Source organism: Eptatretus burgeri, chromosome 14 (genome assembly GCF_056783735.1).
Source record: "Eptatretus burgeri isolate ZD-2024b chromosome 14, Ebu_testis_v1, whole genome shotgun sequence".
Classification (NCBI taxonomy): Eukaryota; Metazoa; Chordata; class Myxini; order Myxiniformes; family Myxinidae; genus Eptatretus; species Eptatretus burgeri.
The window spans coordinates 56,767,180-56,786,201 of NC_140974.1; the positions used below are offsets into that span (position 1 = coordinate 56,767,180).

The 19,022-nt window shown below is 45.5% G+C and overlaps 1 protein-coding gene across 13 annotated transcripts in view; it reads left to right on the top strand.

The window, feature by feature from the left end:
• Positions 1-19,022, top strand: part of LOC147013294 (regulating synaptic membrane exocytosis protein 2-like) — a 124,612-nt gene that overhangs the window by 5,224 nt on the left and 100,366 nt on the right. For 10 of the 13 annotated variants that reach the window (XR_015051255.1, XM_085854987.1, XM_085854988.1 and 7 more), the window contains exons 2-5: positions 8,871-9,093; positions 9,527-9,538; positions 16,256-16,488; positions 17,331-18,127. Coding sequence is in view for 12 of the 13 variants with exons in the window: in XM_085854987.1 (XP_085711113.1) it covers positions 8,871-9,093; positions 9,527-9,538; positions 16,256-16,488; positions 17,331-18,127 (1,265 nt within the window). In the remaining variant the exon portion in view is untranslated. The remainder of the gene's footprint in view (positions 1-8,870; positions 9,094-9,526; positions 9,539-16,255; positions 16,489-17,330; positions 18,128-19,022) is intronic. The other 3 variants (XM_085854989.1, XM_085854979.1, XM_085854986.1) reach the window with 2 other exon arrangements.

Below are 19,022 nucleotides of genomic sequence, written 5' to 3' on the forward strand. Positions count from 1 at the left end.
TGGTCCGTAGCAAGTACTCCTCAAGGGGAATGAGTGTGATTTTTCATGATGTCATAGGTGCCTTCGTTATGACATAATTGCATATGTAGAGTGCAACATCCGATGTGCGAAAATTTTTGAGGGTTATTTTGGGATAAAATGGTCTACAATGTTTTTGATGACGTCATTGGTCACGTGATTCAGCAGCCCTTTTTTTTTTTTTTAAACCTTCAAAATCTTCTTCTCTTAAAATGTCTGAACAGATCGAAGCGAAACTTTACACATGTAACTGCCTATCCATGAGGAACAAAAGGTTCATAAATATGACATCATAGGTCACATGGTTTGGCAGCCATATTGTATTTACACTTAAACATATAATAATTTTCTTCAGAACAGCCAGACAGATCGAGGAGAAACTTCACATAAATGTTCCCCAAGGCATGCGTGTACATGGTTGTTAAGGAATAATTGGGAGGTCACATGGTTTGTCAGCCATATTGGATTTAAGGAAATATTAAATAATGTTTTCTGTCGAACCGCTTCAATCAACGTGAAACTTCACAATTGTGATCTAGTAGTAATGAGGAATAGATGTTTTAAATTTCAACCTAATCAGACACATGGTCTCGCAGCTAGAATAACTTAATTTTTTTTTTCCTTTTCTTTTAATGAGGCTCACTTGGCTGCATCTGGATGGGTTTGAGGGTGGAGGAGCAGCAGCTGAAATGTGAATCCTATCCAGTTTGGGTTCTTCTGATTACTCCAATGCAGGAATATACCGATCTGGTCTTCTATTTGATCTGAATTGAATTTATTTTAATCCCATTCTGAATTCAATTGAATAATAATAATTTTTTTAAACGTCATGGGTCAGGTGTCTGATCAAAGTGGGACGTCTTGGTACCCGGTCATCACTGATTATGTCTCTTATTAATTACGCAACACACCAGTACACAAACACCACACAAAATACACCACACATAACCACACAAAACAAGTCCTTGTGACGGTCTGCAATCTCTGATTGCTCTTTTTCTTGTTTCATGAAATGCTGTCATCTGTATCAGTGCTGGTTTTCAAAAAAAAATTATTTGTTTATTTTACAAGACAGCCCAAAATACTGGATCCAATTTCATTTAACAAAACCATCAAACTAATCCAGAATATGAGAAGGAAAATAAAAGGTCGTTTGTTTTGTGTCCAGTTTTCTGCTTTTCCCCTCTGTCCTTTGCTCAGGCTTTTGTTCACGTTAAATTTTTTGTTTATCCTTGAGAAAATATCTTCATGTTCCTTTGACCAATGATGAGTTTGCTGTACGATTTATATTTGCCCTTTTACACATTCGTAACAGCTCTGTTTATAGTTGGGCTTGTCTACATGTACGTACATGTGGGTTTTATTTGTTGATAATGTAGGGCCGTGAATGTTTGTTTAAAAGAAATACACTGCAAGTACCTGGTCGGTCAGGTATATTTATGAAACAAGCCAAAAATAGGTCCACGTGCTATTTGGGTGAAACTTCTAATTATTAGTCTTCATATTCATGTCACATTCATATTATTATTCGTATTTTAAATCGCAGCAAATGCATCCATTTAATTTTAAATTGTCCGGTAAGTCGGTCTATGTGGTATTGTACATCCTGTATTTTAGACAAATGAACCACCAATCGGCTCGTTCTATTTCTACCTTGAAGGTGGACGGAGACATATATATATATATATATATATATATATATATATATATATATATATATATATATATATATATATATATATATATATATATATATATATATATATATATATATATATACACACACACACAGTGGGGAGAACAAGTATTTGATACACAACTGATTTTGCAGGTTTTCCCACTTACAAAGCACGTAGAGGTCTGTAATTTTTATCATAGGTACACTTCAACTGTGAAAGATGAAGTCTAAAACAAAAATCCTGAAAATCACATTGCATGATTTTAAATTAATTAATTTGCATTTTATTGCATGAAATAAGTATTTGATACATCAGAAAAACAGAACTTAATATTTGGTACAGAAACCTTTGTTTGCAATTGCAGAGATCAGACGTTTCCTATAGTTCTTAACCAGGTTTGCACAGACTGCAGCAAGGACTTTGGCCCACTCCTCCATACAGATCTTCTCCAGATCGTTCAGGGTTCGGGGCTGTCGCTGGGCAACACAGACTTTCAGCTCCCTCCAAAGATTTTCTATTGGGTTCAGGTCTGGCGACTGGCTAGGCCACTCCAGGACCTTGAGATGCTTCTTACGGAGCCACTCCTTAGTTGCCCTGGCTGTGTGTTTCGGGTCGTTGTCATGCTGGAAGACCCAGCCACGCCCCATCTTCGATGCTCTTGTTGAGGAAAGGAAGTTGTTGGCCAAGATCTTGCGATACATGGCCTGATCCATCCTCCCCTCAATACGGTGCAGTCGTCCTGTCCCTTTTGCAGAAAACTATCCCCAAAGAATGATGTTTCCACCTCCATGCTTCACGGTTAGGATGGTGTTCTTGGGGTTGTACTCATCCTTCTTCTTCTTCCAAACACGGCGAGTGGAGTTTAAACCAAGAAGCTCTATTTTGGTCTCATCAGACCACATGACCTTCTCCCATTCCTCCTCTGGATCATCCAGATGGTCATTGGCAAACTTCGGACGAGCCTGGACATGCGCTGGCTTGACCAGAGGGACCTTGCGTGCGCTGCAGGATTTTAATCCATGACGGCGTAGTGTGTTACTTATGGTTTTCTTTGATACTGTGGTCCCAGCTCTCTTCAGATCATTGACCAGGTCCTGCCGTGTCGTTCTGGGCTGATCCCTCACCTTTCTCATGATCATTGAGGCTCCACGAGGTGAGATCTTGCATGGAGCCCAAGACCGAGGGAGATTGACTGTTATCTTGAACTTCTTCCATTTTCTAATAATTGCGCCAACAGTTGTTGCCTTCTCACCAAGCTGCTTGCCTACTGTCCTGAAGCCCATCCCAGCCTTGTGCAAGTCTAAAATTTTGTCCCTGATGTCCTTAGACAGCTCTCTGGTCTTGCCCATTGTGGAGAGGTTGGAGTCTGATTGAGTGTGGACAGCTGTCTTTTATGCAGATAACGAGTTCAAACAGGTGCAGTTAATACAGGTAATGAGTGGAGAATGGGAGGGCTTCTTAAAGACAAAACGAACAGGTCTGTGAGAGCCGGAATTTTTTACTGGTTGGGAGGTGATCAAATACTTATTTCGTGCAATAAAATGCAAATTAATTATTTAAAAATCATACAATGTGATTTTCAGGATTTTTGTTTTAGATTCCGTCTTTCACATTTGAAGTGTACGTATGATAAAAAAAATTACAGACCTCTACATGCTTTGTAAGTGATAAAACCTGCAAAATCGGACAAAACAGTGTATCAAATACTTGTTCTCCCCACTGTATATATATATATATATATATATATATATATATATATATATATATATATATATATATATATATATATATATATATATATATATATATATATATATATATATATATATATATATGTATATGTATATGTATATGTATATGTATATGTATATGTATATGTATATGTATATGTATATGTATATGTATATGTATATGTATATGTATATGTATATATGTATATATATATATATATATATATATATATATATATATATATATATATATATATATATATATATATATATATATATATATATATATATATATATATATATATATACAATGACAAAACCTGTGAAAATTCTGTGTGGTGTAAAATGTGACTTCAAGTGCTCTCAACCACCCCCTTCCCACCCAAGTCCTAAACTCCCTCCCCTCGAAATGCAATGACAAAACCTGTGAAAATTCTGTATGGTGTAAAATGTGACTTAAAGTGCTCTCAACCACCCCCCTTCCCACCCAAGTCCTAAACTCCCTCACCTCAAAACCCAACCCCAAGCCCTGACCCCCTTCAATTCCAAATCTTAAAATGCTCTCTCCACCACAAGTCTTCAAACCCCCAACCCTCCCAAAGCTTCAACTCCCTCTCCAATCTCTGGCCCTCTCTGCCCTCCCACCCCAACTCTATGTCCTCCCATCCCCCTTGCTTCTTCAAGTGCTGAACCCCCTCCCCTCAAAGCCTCAGCCCTCTGCCCCCTACTCCAACTCGATGTCCTCCCATCACACTTTATTCTTCAATCCTAAACTCCCTTCTCCAAACCCCAAGTCTGCAAACCCCTTCCCAACGCCAAGTCCTCAACCCCACCCCAAAGACTAAACCCCCCTCTCCCATCTCTCTCCCTTCTTTGTCCCCTACCCCAATTCTCTGTCCTCCCCTTCCCCTTCCTTCGTCAAGTCCTGAACCCCCTCATCCCCCCCATATCACAAAGCCTTAATCCCACTCTCTCAACTATATAAATTTACCAACCTTAATTGCAAATCCAACAATATTCAGGGACTAAACGCATTTGGAAACTAAAACGACACTCAGTAGAATGCATACCTCCGCTCGGCTGAAGAGTTTATGTTTTGCATCCCACTGATGGGTCAGATCTGCCCCGGACCTGAACCAAAATCGAATTGGCTTGTTCTTGTCACATAACCAACTCATCCATGTAGTTTTGTCATCATCCGTCAACAACTTTATGAAATAATGTGCTCTAGTTTACATCATTTTTGGTCCGTTCCATCTCTCAATGGTGAAGGATCACTTGAAAAAGTAAAAACTATGATCTTATCCGGATCTTCACAAAAATCGAATCGATTTGGTCTTGCCACACCCCCAACCTTTCCACCAAGTTTCGTCCGCATCTAACCATAACTTTTTGAGATATCCTGCTCACACATAGGGGTGAAAACATAACCTCCGTCCACCTTCGGTTGTCCCGTAAATCAGTCCCTTTGGTGTTGTCCACCTTGATATTGGCGGAGGTAACTAGAACGGCACTCGTAGAGCACATGGTCTCGCGTCGCGCATTCATTCTGAACAAAAACTGAACACGTTGGTGTTGTCGCCCATATACCCAAATCATCCATGCACCCTATTACGTCACATGGTTTCTTGACATAGTTATGACGTCACAAGTGATTTTTTTTTTGTATACCTTGTTGAGGCTCGTATGAGAGCTAACACACAATGCACAGCAAGGGGGCATGAGACAAGAGGGGTGGGAGTGGGAGGGATAAAACAGTGGGGGAACAGACACATTAGGAGATCTGTAGAAGGGAGAGGGATGGGACGGGGAACATGGGGAAGAGAAGATGGACATTACAGGGACTTTCAGGAAGGAAAGCAGGGGAATTGAAGGAAGTGGGCTTGGGTGGATTATCGGGGGTAGAAATGATCGAGGATTTGGATGGGGGATGATAAGAGGTGGTGGTGAACAGCTGTTTTGAAAGCCTGGAGGGAAGAATGGGAAAGAATAGAGTGAGGGAGTTTATTCCAAAGGTGGGAAAAAAAGAGGAATGAAAGAGTGAAGGTGAGCAGTGATTCGTGATTTTGGTAGTTTTACCAGAAGGGGGTTGTTGGCGGACCTTGAGCGCCCTGTGGAAATGTGGTGGGGACAAATCGCAGAGAGAGCAGGGGGGGCAAGGCTGGAGAGGAGACGGTAGAAGACAGAAAGACCACCGACCAACCTGCGGTGATTGAGTGAGAGGCCCAAAGACTCAGCTTCATTGCGGGAGATGCCGATGATCCTAAATGCCCTGGCTTCGACAGCATGAAGCCGAGAAAGGTGGGAGGCAGGAGCACCAGCCCAGAGGGGAGAGCAGTACTCCATCAGGCTACGGACAAAAGCTTTGTAAGTGGTCAGGAGCTCAAAAGGGCTGAGGAAGGACTTAGCACGACAGCGGATTCCCAGTCGGCGACTGGCTTTGGAGGCGAGGTTGGAAATGTGACTTTCCCAGGAAAGGTCATGGCAGATAGTGAGACCCAGAAGCTTGAAAGAAAAGACTTCTTCCAGAGGATTGTTGAGAAAGTGGATGGGGGGGTTTTCTAAACGGTCTTTTCGAAGAGACATAGTGAGAGTGTGAGATTTGTCTGGATTGAAAGACATGTTCCACATGTTGGATCGGTTTGTGATTTTATCCAGATCTGCAGTGAGCGAAGAAGCTGCTGCTTGCCGGTCCGAGGGATGGCAGATGGTACGGCAGAGGGTGGAGTCATCAGCAAATAGATATAGAGGATTTTCCAGAGAGTCGGAGAGATCATTGATGAAAACCAGAAAAAGAACAGGGCCCAGAACGCTACCTTGAGGAACTCCAGCCTGGACAGGAAGAGGGAATGAAAGAACTCCATTTAGGGCCACACGTTGACTGCGAGAGGAGAGGAAGTCTGCGAGCCATGAGTGGAGATGGCCTTGGATACCATGGGAAGATAGTTTGGTGAGTAGTGCAGGGTGCCAGACTGTGTCAAAAGCACGTGATATGTCCAGGGATACGGCTCGGATTTCCTGTCTGGCATTGAGGACCTCCATCCATTGATGGGAGAGCAGAAGCAGCATATCCAGGGTAGAGTGACCTTGTCTGAAACCAAATTGATGATCAGAAATCAAGCCATTGGAGAAGAGGAAGGATTTCTTGTCTGAAGCGATGATGGATTCCATAACCTTGCTGATGATTGGGAGAAGGCTGATTGGTCTGTAGTTGCAGGGATCTGTTTTTGCACCTTTTTTATGCGGGGCAGTGATGTTAGCAGATTTCCAAGCAGATGGCAGATGACCTTGGGTGAATAGAACAGAGAGAGGGTGAGCAAGAGCAGAAGAGCAGGCTTTGAGGACACGTGGGCTGATGCCGTCTGGACCGGTTGCAGAATCTGACTCGAGGTTTGAAAGCAAGCTCTCCACCTTGTCAGGAGAAAAGGGCACAGAGTCCAGGGACAGTTGGGTGCGACTGGGTAAGGTGGGTAGAGAAAGTGATGGGTTTAGGACACAAGATTTCGCTGCAAACACCGAGTTTTAGCATTCAGCTTTTTCACGTGCGGTATCAGCAGTGCTGCCATTTGAGGTAAGGGAGGGGATGGAGGGGGAACATACACCAGAAACAGATTTGATTAAATGCCACTAGGATTTTGAGGAGGGAGAGAGGTTTGAGAGTTCAGACTTGAGATGAGAAAGATGTTGTTTTCTGGCTCTCCTGAGGGTAGATACACACTTGTTCCGAGCTTTGTGGAAGGAACTGAGATTGCCCTCAGTTGGGTTTGCTTTCCACGAGGCAAAGGCAAATTGTTTTAGGACAACTGCCTCGCCACAAGCTTCAGTAAACCAAGGGCGGGAGGAAGGGTAAGACAACTGAAGACGAGAGGGGATAAATCTGTGCATGAGGGAGAGCAAGTTTCTTTGAAAGAATTCCCAGGATGAGTTCATGTTTGAGAAAGTAGTGATAGGAGACCAGTCTGTAAGTTTGATGGCTGCTTGGAGACCCTGCCAGTCGGCTTGAGTGAAATGCCAGACTCGACGGCTGTGAGGTGGTTCTATGATAATAGCCAGGGAGATGTCCACTTTGACAAGGATGTGGTCAGAAGAACCGATCAGAGCAGAGGAAGAGCAGCAGATATTGTCAAGGAAATTTGTCAAAATCAGATCCAGAAGAGATGGAGTACCATTGGTTGAGATCTGGGTCGGGAAGTTGACCGATTGAGTCAGTCCCAATGAGTCGCAGAAAGCTTTTTCTGAGGTGCCATGACAGGTGAGAGAGGTACCCACACCTAGCCAACTGGCATGATGACAATTGAAGTCACCACATAAGAGGAAGAGAAAGTTTGGATGAGAAGATAGAAGATGGTCCATGTTTTCGGATAGTGAGGTGTAGATGGAGTCATCACTGTTCGGTGGACGGTACAGTACACATATAAACATGAGGTGGGAGTGGAGGGGAAGCCGTAGCCAGAGGTATTCCTGGGGCTGTGGTGGAGTGAGAGCAGTGCATGGAGAGAGACATTGGGAGAGTGAGACATTCAGTTCTTCACTGACATTGGGTTTCAGATATCTGAAGTTTTTGATTTTTCAGATGAGTATTAATTAAACCAATTATGGCTGGAATACCACTTCACCGATGATGTCTTCTTCATGAGCACCCTATATACCCATGGCGAGTTGATAACATGCGAAGTTTCAATTTTTTTTTGTTGTTGAACGGTTTCAGAGAAAATGACGTCCAAGTATTTTCCTTTAATCCGATATGGCTGCCATACCGTGTGACCTATGACGTCAGAGTTATGAATACAATATCCTCCACGGGGGGGGGGGGTCCCTCCTATGCTTAAAGTGTCGCATCGATTGGATAAGTGTTTAAATAGAAAATATATCCACATATGCATACATGAAGGTGGATACTTTGAATAACAACCAAACACACACACACACACACACACACACACACACACACACACACACACACACACACACACACAGACACAGACACAGACACAGACACAGACACAGACACAGACACAGACACAGACACAGACACAGACACAGACACAGACACAGACACAGACACAGACACACACACACACACACGGGTTTGCAATAGTCTGTCTGAAATGCTACTTTAATGTTGTGCAAGTTGTGCCTTTATCGTCCTCCTTGGCTGGATTTGTGGCTTGGAGGCAGTCAGCCATTATTCCTCGGAGAGTTAGAGTTGCACCGCGGCTTATTAGCCGAGTGTGTTGTCAGTTTTCTGATTCACGTGTTCCCGTCATACCAATTTGAGCTTGCTGTCAGGAAAACAAGTATCAGTCGGGTAAAACGAACTTGTGTCACGATGGTCTACAGGCAGCCGCTGCATGTTGTAAATGTTTGGCGATTTGTACGCAGGCTGCACAGCTTGACTGTCCCATGGACGTTGATTCCTTAAATGTCTGCGGTCGATGTGCAGGAAGCTTCACAACCAGTTTGAAGCCTACAAGGAGGAAATCCGAAGGATGGGCGACGAGCCGAAACCCCCTGAGGAGGATGGAGACGGGGATCGTGGGGAGAGCGTCACGTGTGGGATCTGCCGCAGGTCCAAGTTCGCAAATGGCTGTGGGCGCACGTGTACCTACTGCAGGGTTACCTTTTGTCCCCGCTGCGGTGGCAGGGTGTCCCTTCGTTCCAGCAAGGTGTGCCTTCAGACCACGACCTTTTTTCACCGGAGCCGAGCACATACTCGTTCACGTACAATAAACACCAGACCTGTTAAGTGGATAAAGCAAAGTGGTGTAGGGATAGAAGCGGGTAGACACCGGCCTTGGACAAATACTAGCAAACAGACGTTCGAGTAAAAGTCTTTGGACAGCAATGGAATTGAACATCAAACGCTGGTACATAGACTATGTGCAAACGTGCAGCGTGGAGGCCCCGTGTGTATGGGTGAGCATTATTTATGTATTGCAATATCTCTTCGTCGGAGAGTGTCACGTGACGAGTGCAGTTATTTTTCTATTTTCCTTCTCCAATTCGAGAAAGTGAACTAACTGGTGTTTCATTCTCTCTTTTAACCCTTTCCCTGGCTGTTTCACTTTCCTGCCTCTGTCCCTGGATGCTTCACCACAGGAGGACAAAGTGGTTAGATATTATATTTTATTTTCCTCTCTCCCCTTCATCCTCCCTTTTCATTCCCTAGAATTCTTCCCTCACCCCCTAACCACCCTTAAACGCTTTCCATTCCTCTCTGGAGAGGTCTTTCGAAGGACCGTTTTGTTTTCACTGGTACCTTGTGTTATCATGAAAACAAGAAGGTTCCCTCATGTTTATAGCTTTGACATTAACAGAGCGGTTGATGATTTGCCAATTGTTACGTCGTCACAATGGCTTGCTCTGATTGGTTCCACAGTTGATTGTCGCGATTCGGAGGTGCGTCCACCTTGTTGAAATGGGACCCATTGTTCCCGTCAGTGCTTTTGCATCCTGGATTGGTATCCTGGATTTTCTTCTTTTTTTTAAAATTGTTTTCATTTACTTATTTATTTTTACTTTACCGTTGTGTGTGGCGTGTAGTTATTAATGATCTCAAGATTTTGTTCAGTGCCAGGCTTTCATGAAGGTGTGAATTCTGTTTTTGTGTATGGCAGCTTGGCTGCCGGGTAGCTATCATTTCTTGGAAGCGCAGCTGTGCTGCTGATGTTGTGCCCCTCTACCAGTACACTGGTACTCATTTTGCTGACTTCAGAATGATGGCAGGCTGATTCAACCCCACCTGGTGTTAATTCAGCTGCCAACGGGGCTCAAACTCAGGACCCTAAGATCCCAAGCCAGCCACCCTAACCACCAATCCAACACTAGGCTTTTAGGTTTTTATTAAAGTAATGCTAATAGTTGAGGCAGTTTGTAGTGAGATTAAAATTTATTTAACAATACGAGGGTAGATCATCGTTCAAGGTTGATGTGGATTTTTATTCTTGAAAATCAAAAGGTACAAGGAAGTTGGTGAGACCACATATTTCTCAAGATATTCCCCTGCAAGACCTACAAGCGATGCAATTGATGGGGTGGTACCATGATGTCAAGTGTAAAAAATCTTTGGCACAGATACACGACCATTTCAGTTACATCCTTCAATGTTCTCATATTTTGTAAAGCTGATGTCCCCAGATAGTTAATTCAATTGTCCAAAGAGGTGAACGTCATAAGCTGACAAGTCTATTTTTTTTTGGGGGGGGGGGAAGGAGGGGAGTGGATTTGCTGGATCGGGGTGGGGGGGGGTGGAAAGAGGTAAAGGGGGGGGGTAGGTGATTATTTATAACTTCCAAAACAATCTCGACAAGCAGATTATTTGGTGACATTTGCCATGTGAGCTATCATGTCCTGGGACCGTATACCTGGCTTATCCGCATGTTTTTGTGTGTTGCTCTTAATCATATCCTGAGCATACCAGGCCTTTGTCTATATGTGCTCATCTCTCTTTTCATAACAAGTGCATTAATGGTTTCCCCTTCTATGAGAGAGAGAGAGGTAGAGGTAGAGGTAGAGGTAGAGGTAGAGGTAGAGGTAGAGGTAGAGGTAGAGGTAGAGGTAGAGATAGAGATAGAGATAGAGATAGAGATAGAGATAGAGATAGAGATATATATATATATATATATATATATATATATATATATATATGTGTATATATATATATATATATATATATATATATATATATATATATATACACACATATGTGAGTCGGTTGCCATTTTTCTCAGAGATGACAGAACGGATCTTCGTCAAACTTTCAGTGGTTCATTCATGAGTGCCTGGGAGTGTTTAGGTCAAAAAATGTTTGGAAAATTTTGAGAAAAATGAAGTCGGATTTTTTGCTGAAGTCACTCTATTGTGCTTCCACGCCTTTATAGTTATGTAAAAGGTAATATTAAATGATCCCCGACCCCATTCCTTCGTGGGTGTAGGGAAGTGTTTTAGGCCCTCACAAAAGTTGATTTCTTCAAAATGCCAACAGGATTGCAACAGCACCGTGCAACGCCGGGTGCACCTGATAGTGTTCGTTCAATTTCACACAAATTAAACAGTTAAAGTCCCAAAACGTTATTGCCATTTGGCTTATGGCCAAAGCTTGGATTTTTTTTAATTGGTGAAGGAACTGTGGATGTTTCCACTCGGTGCAAGACCTTCTTCACAAGGGCTGTACGCGTCTGACCAGCACGTCTAACTTTGGCCACCATCTTGGTTTTACCCAGCCAACTTCGCACAGCGTTGTCTTCCTTTATCAGTTTATTTGTGTAGACAATGTCATTTCACTATTTTGGCATTGAATTATTATTTTTACTTGCTGTAGAATCAGGTAAAGATCCACGTGAGTCATGCTCAGTCATTTGACTTCCGTTTTTTGTTGCAGTATGTGGAGGGGGTAGCGTGGGGCCGAGAGACGCGGCTCTGGGTGCTGATGTGCTCAGGAACATTCTTTATAAGTTTCTGCAGAGGTGATGGGTGGATCGTTAGGAGATCATGTTGTTCACATTTAGCAGAACCTTTTTGGTGTCTCAGAGGGTGTTGGAGAAGTGTTTCTATTTTTCATATTTATATACCAGTGTAAGTAGATGGGCCAGCTCGATGGGCGTTGTATTTTGATCGAGACCATGTTGTCCTTGATGCAATTCCCTGCCAAAGGAGGGTAGTTTGTTTTGTGAACGCACTCCCTCGTTAGAACGCATTCGACAAATGACACAAACCTTGAAGAGAGTCCAAAGCAAGGACCTGTTCTTAACTCCAGTCCTTTAAGATGGTAGTCCCAACGTCCCAATTTTAATCCCAACCAAAGGATCATTTGGTTGCTCAAAAGATCTTCTGGAGCTCTGACGACATGTTCATCACATATCTTAGACATTTTATTTCATTTCATTTATTTTAAGGAAGTTATGACCTGTTTTATTACGTGCGGCAGCTTGGCTGCAGGGTAGCTTTCAAAATGACGTAATTCGCCCCAGAATGGTCTGTGCCTGCCTGTCTGTGTGTGCTCGTTATATCCACCAACACCGCTCGCTTGTATTAACAGGAAATGGGAAGAACTCGGCACCTCTCATCCACAAGTAGTTCTCGTATTTCCTATATTTTTATGAGTCCAATTTATATCCAGGAACAGCACAATTATGATTTTAAAAAAAATTATTATTATTTCGTTATAAATAGTCACAAATTTGTTTGAATGCTTCTTTCTCTTTCTTGCATATGACAAATTACAGCCCACAGATCCAAGTCGAGTCACAGCACCGTCTGTTGTTCAGCGAATTGCCCCAAATCCTTCATCAAATTTCTGTGGATGACACTCATTCACAATGTTCTGTTCTTGCGTACGGCAGCTTGGCTGCAGGGTAGCTTTCATTTATTGGAGCACGGCTGTGTCGCTGGTTCTGTGCCCCTCTACCAGTACGAGGTACTCATACTCATTTGGTACTCACTAGTTGGTACTCACTGGTACTCATTTCGCCGACCTCGGAAGGATGACAGGCTGAGTCAACCCCACCTTGTATTAATTCAGCAGCCGACGATGCTCAAACTCAGAACCCGAGGATCCCAAGCCAGCCACCCGAACCACTAAGCCAAAATCAGGCTTTCTTACCTCCACCACCGAAGGTGAAAGAGGTTATTTTTCACCCCTTTCTGTCTTTGTTTGTTTGTTTGTTTGTGTGCAGGATATCCAAAAGGTTGTAGATGGATCCGGATGAAATTTTGTGGACAGGTTGGGTGTGTGACTAGGATGAACTGATTAGATTTTGGAGAAGATCCGAATCTGGATCTGGATCTGATAATATTTTAAGTGATTCCTCACCATTGAGAGATCGGGCTAAACTAATATATAGCACGATATCTCAAATAGTTGTGGACGGATTCGGATGAAACTTGGTGGACAGGTTGGATGTGTGGCAAGGACAACTTGATTTGATTTTGGTGAAGACCCGAATCCATATCCGGATACGAGAATTATTAAATTCTTAAAGTGATTCTTCACCATTGAGAGATATGGTCCAAAACGATATAGTACTGTATAGCATGATATTTCAAACAGGTATTGGGCCCGATATGTTCTCGTGGATCAGGCATTACGTGGCGGAGGTATGCGCTCTACCGAGTACCCTTCGAGTTATCTTTGAATCTATCTCTCCTCTGTCACCCTTCGTAATTCTTCCGAACCCCTTTTTTCTTCGTCGGTATGATGTCCTCGTCCCTTTCATTCCTATTTGTTTGTCTGATACTTGCCTTTCCATCCTTTCTCCATGTGTTTTCCTCCTTCCCAAAATCCCTCTCCAGTTCTTCTATGAGTGTGTATGCTGTATTTACGAAACATAGATAAACAGCACAAGCCTGTGATGTTTGCTGTATGCATGATTTAAAGGAAGGAAGTTAAGAGAAGGGATCGGAAGATGATAAAGCGAAGGAAGTGCAGAGACAACATCACCGTATAGTGCAGGGAGAGGGTGTGGGCTCGGTATGAGCAACTTTGGGAAGAAACCGGAGGTTTGGAGGAGGAGTGGGAAAAGTATATAGAGCCGTTTAGGGGAATTGTAGTAAGTTTAGCATGGAAGGATATCAGGAAAGGGTGCATCGTCTCGGGATAGAAACCAGGGATGGTGGATGGAGAAAGTGAAGGTAGTTGGTGAAGAGGTGGTTCGGAAGAGGATAGAGAAGATCATGGATAGAGGGGGACAACCAGATGCAGGATTGCTGAACCTGTATGGGCAAAAGAAGAAAGCAGCAAAGAGAGTGGTGGATAAAGTGAGAAATGATATGGAAGAGGAGATGCACAACAAGTTGGAAGAGGATGGTGGGAAGAATATGATCTATAAATTGGCTCGTGATAGGATGAGGATAGTGAAGACATGAAGGTGGGCAGTGAGGCGGTGATTAAACATGGTGATGGGATGCTGGTGGCAGATAGAGGGGTGGTATTGAAGGTATGGGAAGGCTATTTCAAGTTGCTCTTGAACCTGGGAGGAAGCTTGAACCTAACAGCTGGAACTTCCGTGTTATGTAGAAGGGAAAGTGGAATTGGTGGAGACCATGGAGGAGGAGCTGCAGACAGCATTAAACATGAAGAAGGGAAGTGCACCAGGCATTGATGAGATGCGTACAGAGATGCTAATTGCAGTGGGAGAAGTCTGAGTCAATTGGATGAAATGGCTGTTGAATGTACGCATGAGAGAGGGTTTGATTCCAGAGGATTGGAGGACAGGGATAATTGTGCCGATTGTGGAAGAGAAAGGGCGATGTTCAAGATCTGGGAAAGTACACTCAATGAAAATGCTCGAGAGGATTCTGGACGGGACGATAAGGAAGAATATGGAGATGGAGAGCAACATGGGTTTAGAAAGGGAAGGGAATGATGGATGGGATGTTCACGCTTAGACAGATGGTGGAGAAGAGGTTGGAAGTGCAGGGTGAAATGGCATTGGGATTTGTGGACCTGGAGAAGGCCTGTGACTGTCCCGAGAGAGATGGTGATGGCGACACTGAGATGGATGGGAGTGCTGGAAGCAGAAGGTATTTTGGTGGAAGGGATGTACAAGGAAAACAAAGGGAAGAGTTCTCATTGTTCCGAGGATGTCAGAGGAGTTCAGCATGAACATCGGTTTGAGGCAGGGAAGCTCTCTTAGCCCACTCGTGTTTATCATTGTGATTGGGCAGGTAAGCGGGGGGGGGGGGGGTAAAAATGAAAGTTATTCTGGGGAGGGATCTTGAATGGGACCATCTGGTTGTTGTGGTGGAGAGTAAGCGGGAGATGCAGGAAGTACTGGGGAAGTGGAAGGAAGCATTTCAAAGCATGAACTGAAGATGAGTATGGTGAGGTGATGTGGGTCGGGCAGCAAAGACACTAAATCAATACAAGGTTCGAGGGGACGGAGATCAGACAGGGAAATAGGTTTGAGTATCTGGGTGGAACAGTGACCGGGGATTGTGGGTCAGAGACAGCGGTGTGGAAGAGGATGCAGGTTTTGTGAGGAGGGACAGCAATAAGATGGCGGTGGTTGGAGAGTGGAGAGAGTTGGCTGGGGACAGAGGGAAGTGGAGTATCGTGGCCAAGGTAGGGTGAAACAACACGGTGAAACTTGTTTGGTAAAATGGGTGAAACAACATTTACCAGATTTACCACAACTATAAACAGTGAAACAAAACTCGACTCAAAAGGGATGATTCTGTCATTTTTTTCGAACTCGAGAGACTTCGCCCACCTTACATTCCGGCCACGCTCGATTCCACCTCCATCTCCATTTGGCTGCACCTGCTTTGTGATTATCGATTCCGTCATTTCCTTGTCTATTGTTTATCTCTAAAGGCTGTGGATTCATTCATTGATGGATTGATTATTTGTTCTGTGTGCAAGTAGAGCGAGGTCCCTTGATGGTACTCTCATGCCATTTTAGACCACAGATATCTCCATGGCAATCCCCTTTCTTATCTCAAGGTGTTATTGATTGGTTTAAGGTGGATAATCGACATTGTGTTTTTCAGGTTTCAAAGAAAATGACTTGAACGGCTCATACATCCTGTTTAAAATGAGATTTGCCACAAAACGCAGATAATGAATATTTATGTAGCAGGATTCCGAGGCAGCGGTTTGTCTGCCTGAAATTGCTCGATTCGTTTTGTAAAAAGAACCGCTAATTGAATTTTGGGTTTTAACAGTTGAAGTACATTTTTGATCTGTTAATTAGCAAGTTCATCTCCACCTTGTTTACGCCACTTGTTGCCCTCATGGAGTGCGGCTTGGGGCCTTTCCGTGCCTCTTGTGAAGCGTGGTTCTGGCCTTTGCCCTCGTGGAACGCCGTTCGTGCCATTCTGTGTCGGCAGGTCACCTGGGTGTGCAACCTGTGCCGCAAGCAACAGGACATCCTAACTCAGTCAGGAGCATGGTTCTCTGGGGAAGAGGAACTCCAAGATGGGCCTGCATTGGAACAGCAGGAAGTGCCCGGCATGACGCCGATCGTCGGCGGCCGACCATGCAAGGGTCGACACACCCGCAAGGTCCTCAGTCATGATGGAAGTGTGATGGTACCACAGCCAGAAGTTGCTGTCGCTGACAGGTTGGTACTAACGACACATCTTCTGATCTTGGGATGGAAGTACAGTATGTATTGTCCTCATTAATTTGCATACAAAGGTTTTGCAGTATGTCAAGCTGAAACTTAAGAAATATACTTATTTATACAAAATTGTATTATCAGAGCTTCACTCTGATCAGGTTATACGACCGAATATGTTTAAGGAACGACTTATGAGTTAATTCACTTTACTTTTCTTTCTTACAATACACTGGATACGTACTATTTTGGATGATGTACACTTTGGTCCTGATAACCAACTCCACCATCAGATCACTGCTCATTGAGCTCTCTGTGCTACTGCCGCCCTGTTGGTTTGTCCCCTGTTGTGGAAAAGTTAGCAGCCATATGCATAGGGACTTTTCACTCTACCTGTATTGCACCTGCCCTACCCCACTCACTATTTATCATGAGAAAGACCTTTAGTCATGGTGCTGCTCATCATAATCACTCTATTGGTGTTATGTTGTAATGGAAAGCATGCTAACTCGCTCTGATCCAATGTAGAAATTCATGGACACAAGAAGATCTTGCACTGATCCATCATTTCACATTATTCCTTCTTTCTACCCCTCCCCCCCTCCCTCGCCGCTCCTCCCCAATGAGCAATTGACCTCGCCTCATGTTTTATTTTTCATAATTACTAAACCATTGTATGAAAGACAAGTTTGTGCTGTAGAGCAGCAAGTTTAATGAATTGGTGTGTGCCTTGACTCTTCGCAAGGACTGAGTGATGTGCTTCGGCAATTATGATTTTGTATTCAAGAATCATCGTGTAACCTTATTGGCTTAATTGTTGCTGCTTGCGTTGCATTTGTTCCTAGGTTAAGGAGTTCAGCATCCATATCGAAGAGAAACACCACCATGGATGAGCACCCAACCCATGTCCTTGCCAGGAAAACTGCAGAAAGACAGAGCAAACAACCTAATGGAAGGCCAGAATCATGTAGAAAAGCTTGGCAAGCGGTCGAGCATAATGTCAGTTCGACTTTGGAAGAGAGGCTTGACTGCTGCGACAAGGAGCTGCAGAATCGCTATTGCAGTGACCCAAATCTGGCACGCTACCCTGTGACACTACAACCATATGAACACCAGATGCGCATCCAGGCACAGGTGTCACGGGCACGCCATGAACGGCGACACAGTGACGCATCTATTCCCCTCACAGAGCTCTCCGATGGCCTTGAGTCTGCACCGGAGGGACCCATGCGTGTGAGCCGCCCATCGGTACGATGGTCGGAGCCATGGACCACACCTGGAAAAGAGCACGGAACGCTTGCCAGAACCAGGAGCTCTGGTCATTCCCAGGCCACAGGCAATAGCCCACCCAAACGCCACAGGACTCTACCCAGCACTGGAAGACTCGATGCATGTCCCGCAGTACGCAATTTATATCCCACTCCTCGGTTAAGTGCAAAGTATCAAGATGAGGTTCAAGGTGGCCGAAGTGCATCTATGAGCTCAGATCTACCTGAAGGGGGACAGCTAGCTGTGGAGCATGCCATATGTGGGAAATATTCCCGACACCGCTCAACCTCCAGCACCGAGGAATCTCCTTCCACGCCAGAATACAGCAGTTGTCCTGATGAGGAGCCAGAAATTGAGGGCATCAGTGACAGGGGTAGGAACATAATATGCTGTGCAATGCATTGAATGGATCTTCACCAGTTGGAGTGCATCTAGGTGGGAAATTGGTTTAAATGTGGAGAGAGCTGATAGGGGGTATGAACCATCAAGCACATGGAACAGATGGTGGATTATTGGGGAACAGACTCTTGGTGCCGGGCTGGTGCCGCGCGCGCGGAGTGGCCGAGGGCGGGTGCGGCGCGCGCTGAGTGGCCGAGGGCGGGTGCCGCACGCGCTGAGTGGCCGAGGGCGGGTGCCGCGCGCGCTGAGTGGCCAAGGGCGGGTGCCGCGCGCGCTGAGTGGCCGAGGGCGGTTGCCGCATGCGCTAAGTGGCCGAGGGCGGGTGCCGCACGCGCTGAGTGGCCGAGGGCGGGTGCCGCACGCGCTGAGTGGCCGAGGGCGGGTGCCGCGCGCGCTGAGTGGCCGAGGGCGGGTGCCGCGCGCGCTGAGTGGCCGAGGGCGGGTGCCGCGCGCGCTGAGTGGCCGAGGGCAGGTGCCGCGCGCGCTGAGTGGCCGAGGGCGGGTGCCGCGCGCGCTGAGTGGCCGAGGGCGGGTGCCGCGCGCGCTGAGTGGGCCGAGGGCGGGTGCTGCGCGCGCTGAGTGGCCGAGGGCGTGTGCCGCGCGCGCGGAGTGGCCGAGGGCGTGTGCCGCGCGCGCGGAGTGGCCGAGGGCGGGTGCCGCGCGCGCGGAGTGGCCGAGGGCGGAGTGGCCGAGGGCGGGTGCCGCGCGCGCGGAGTGGCCGAGGGCGGGTGCCGCGCGCGCGGAGTGGCCGAGGGCGGGTGCCGCGCGCGCGGAGGGGCCGAGGGCGGGTGCAGCGCGCGCGGATGGGGCCGAGGGCGGGTGCAGCGCGCGCGGAGGGGCCGAGGGCGGGTGCCGCGCACCAAGGGGTG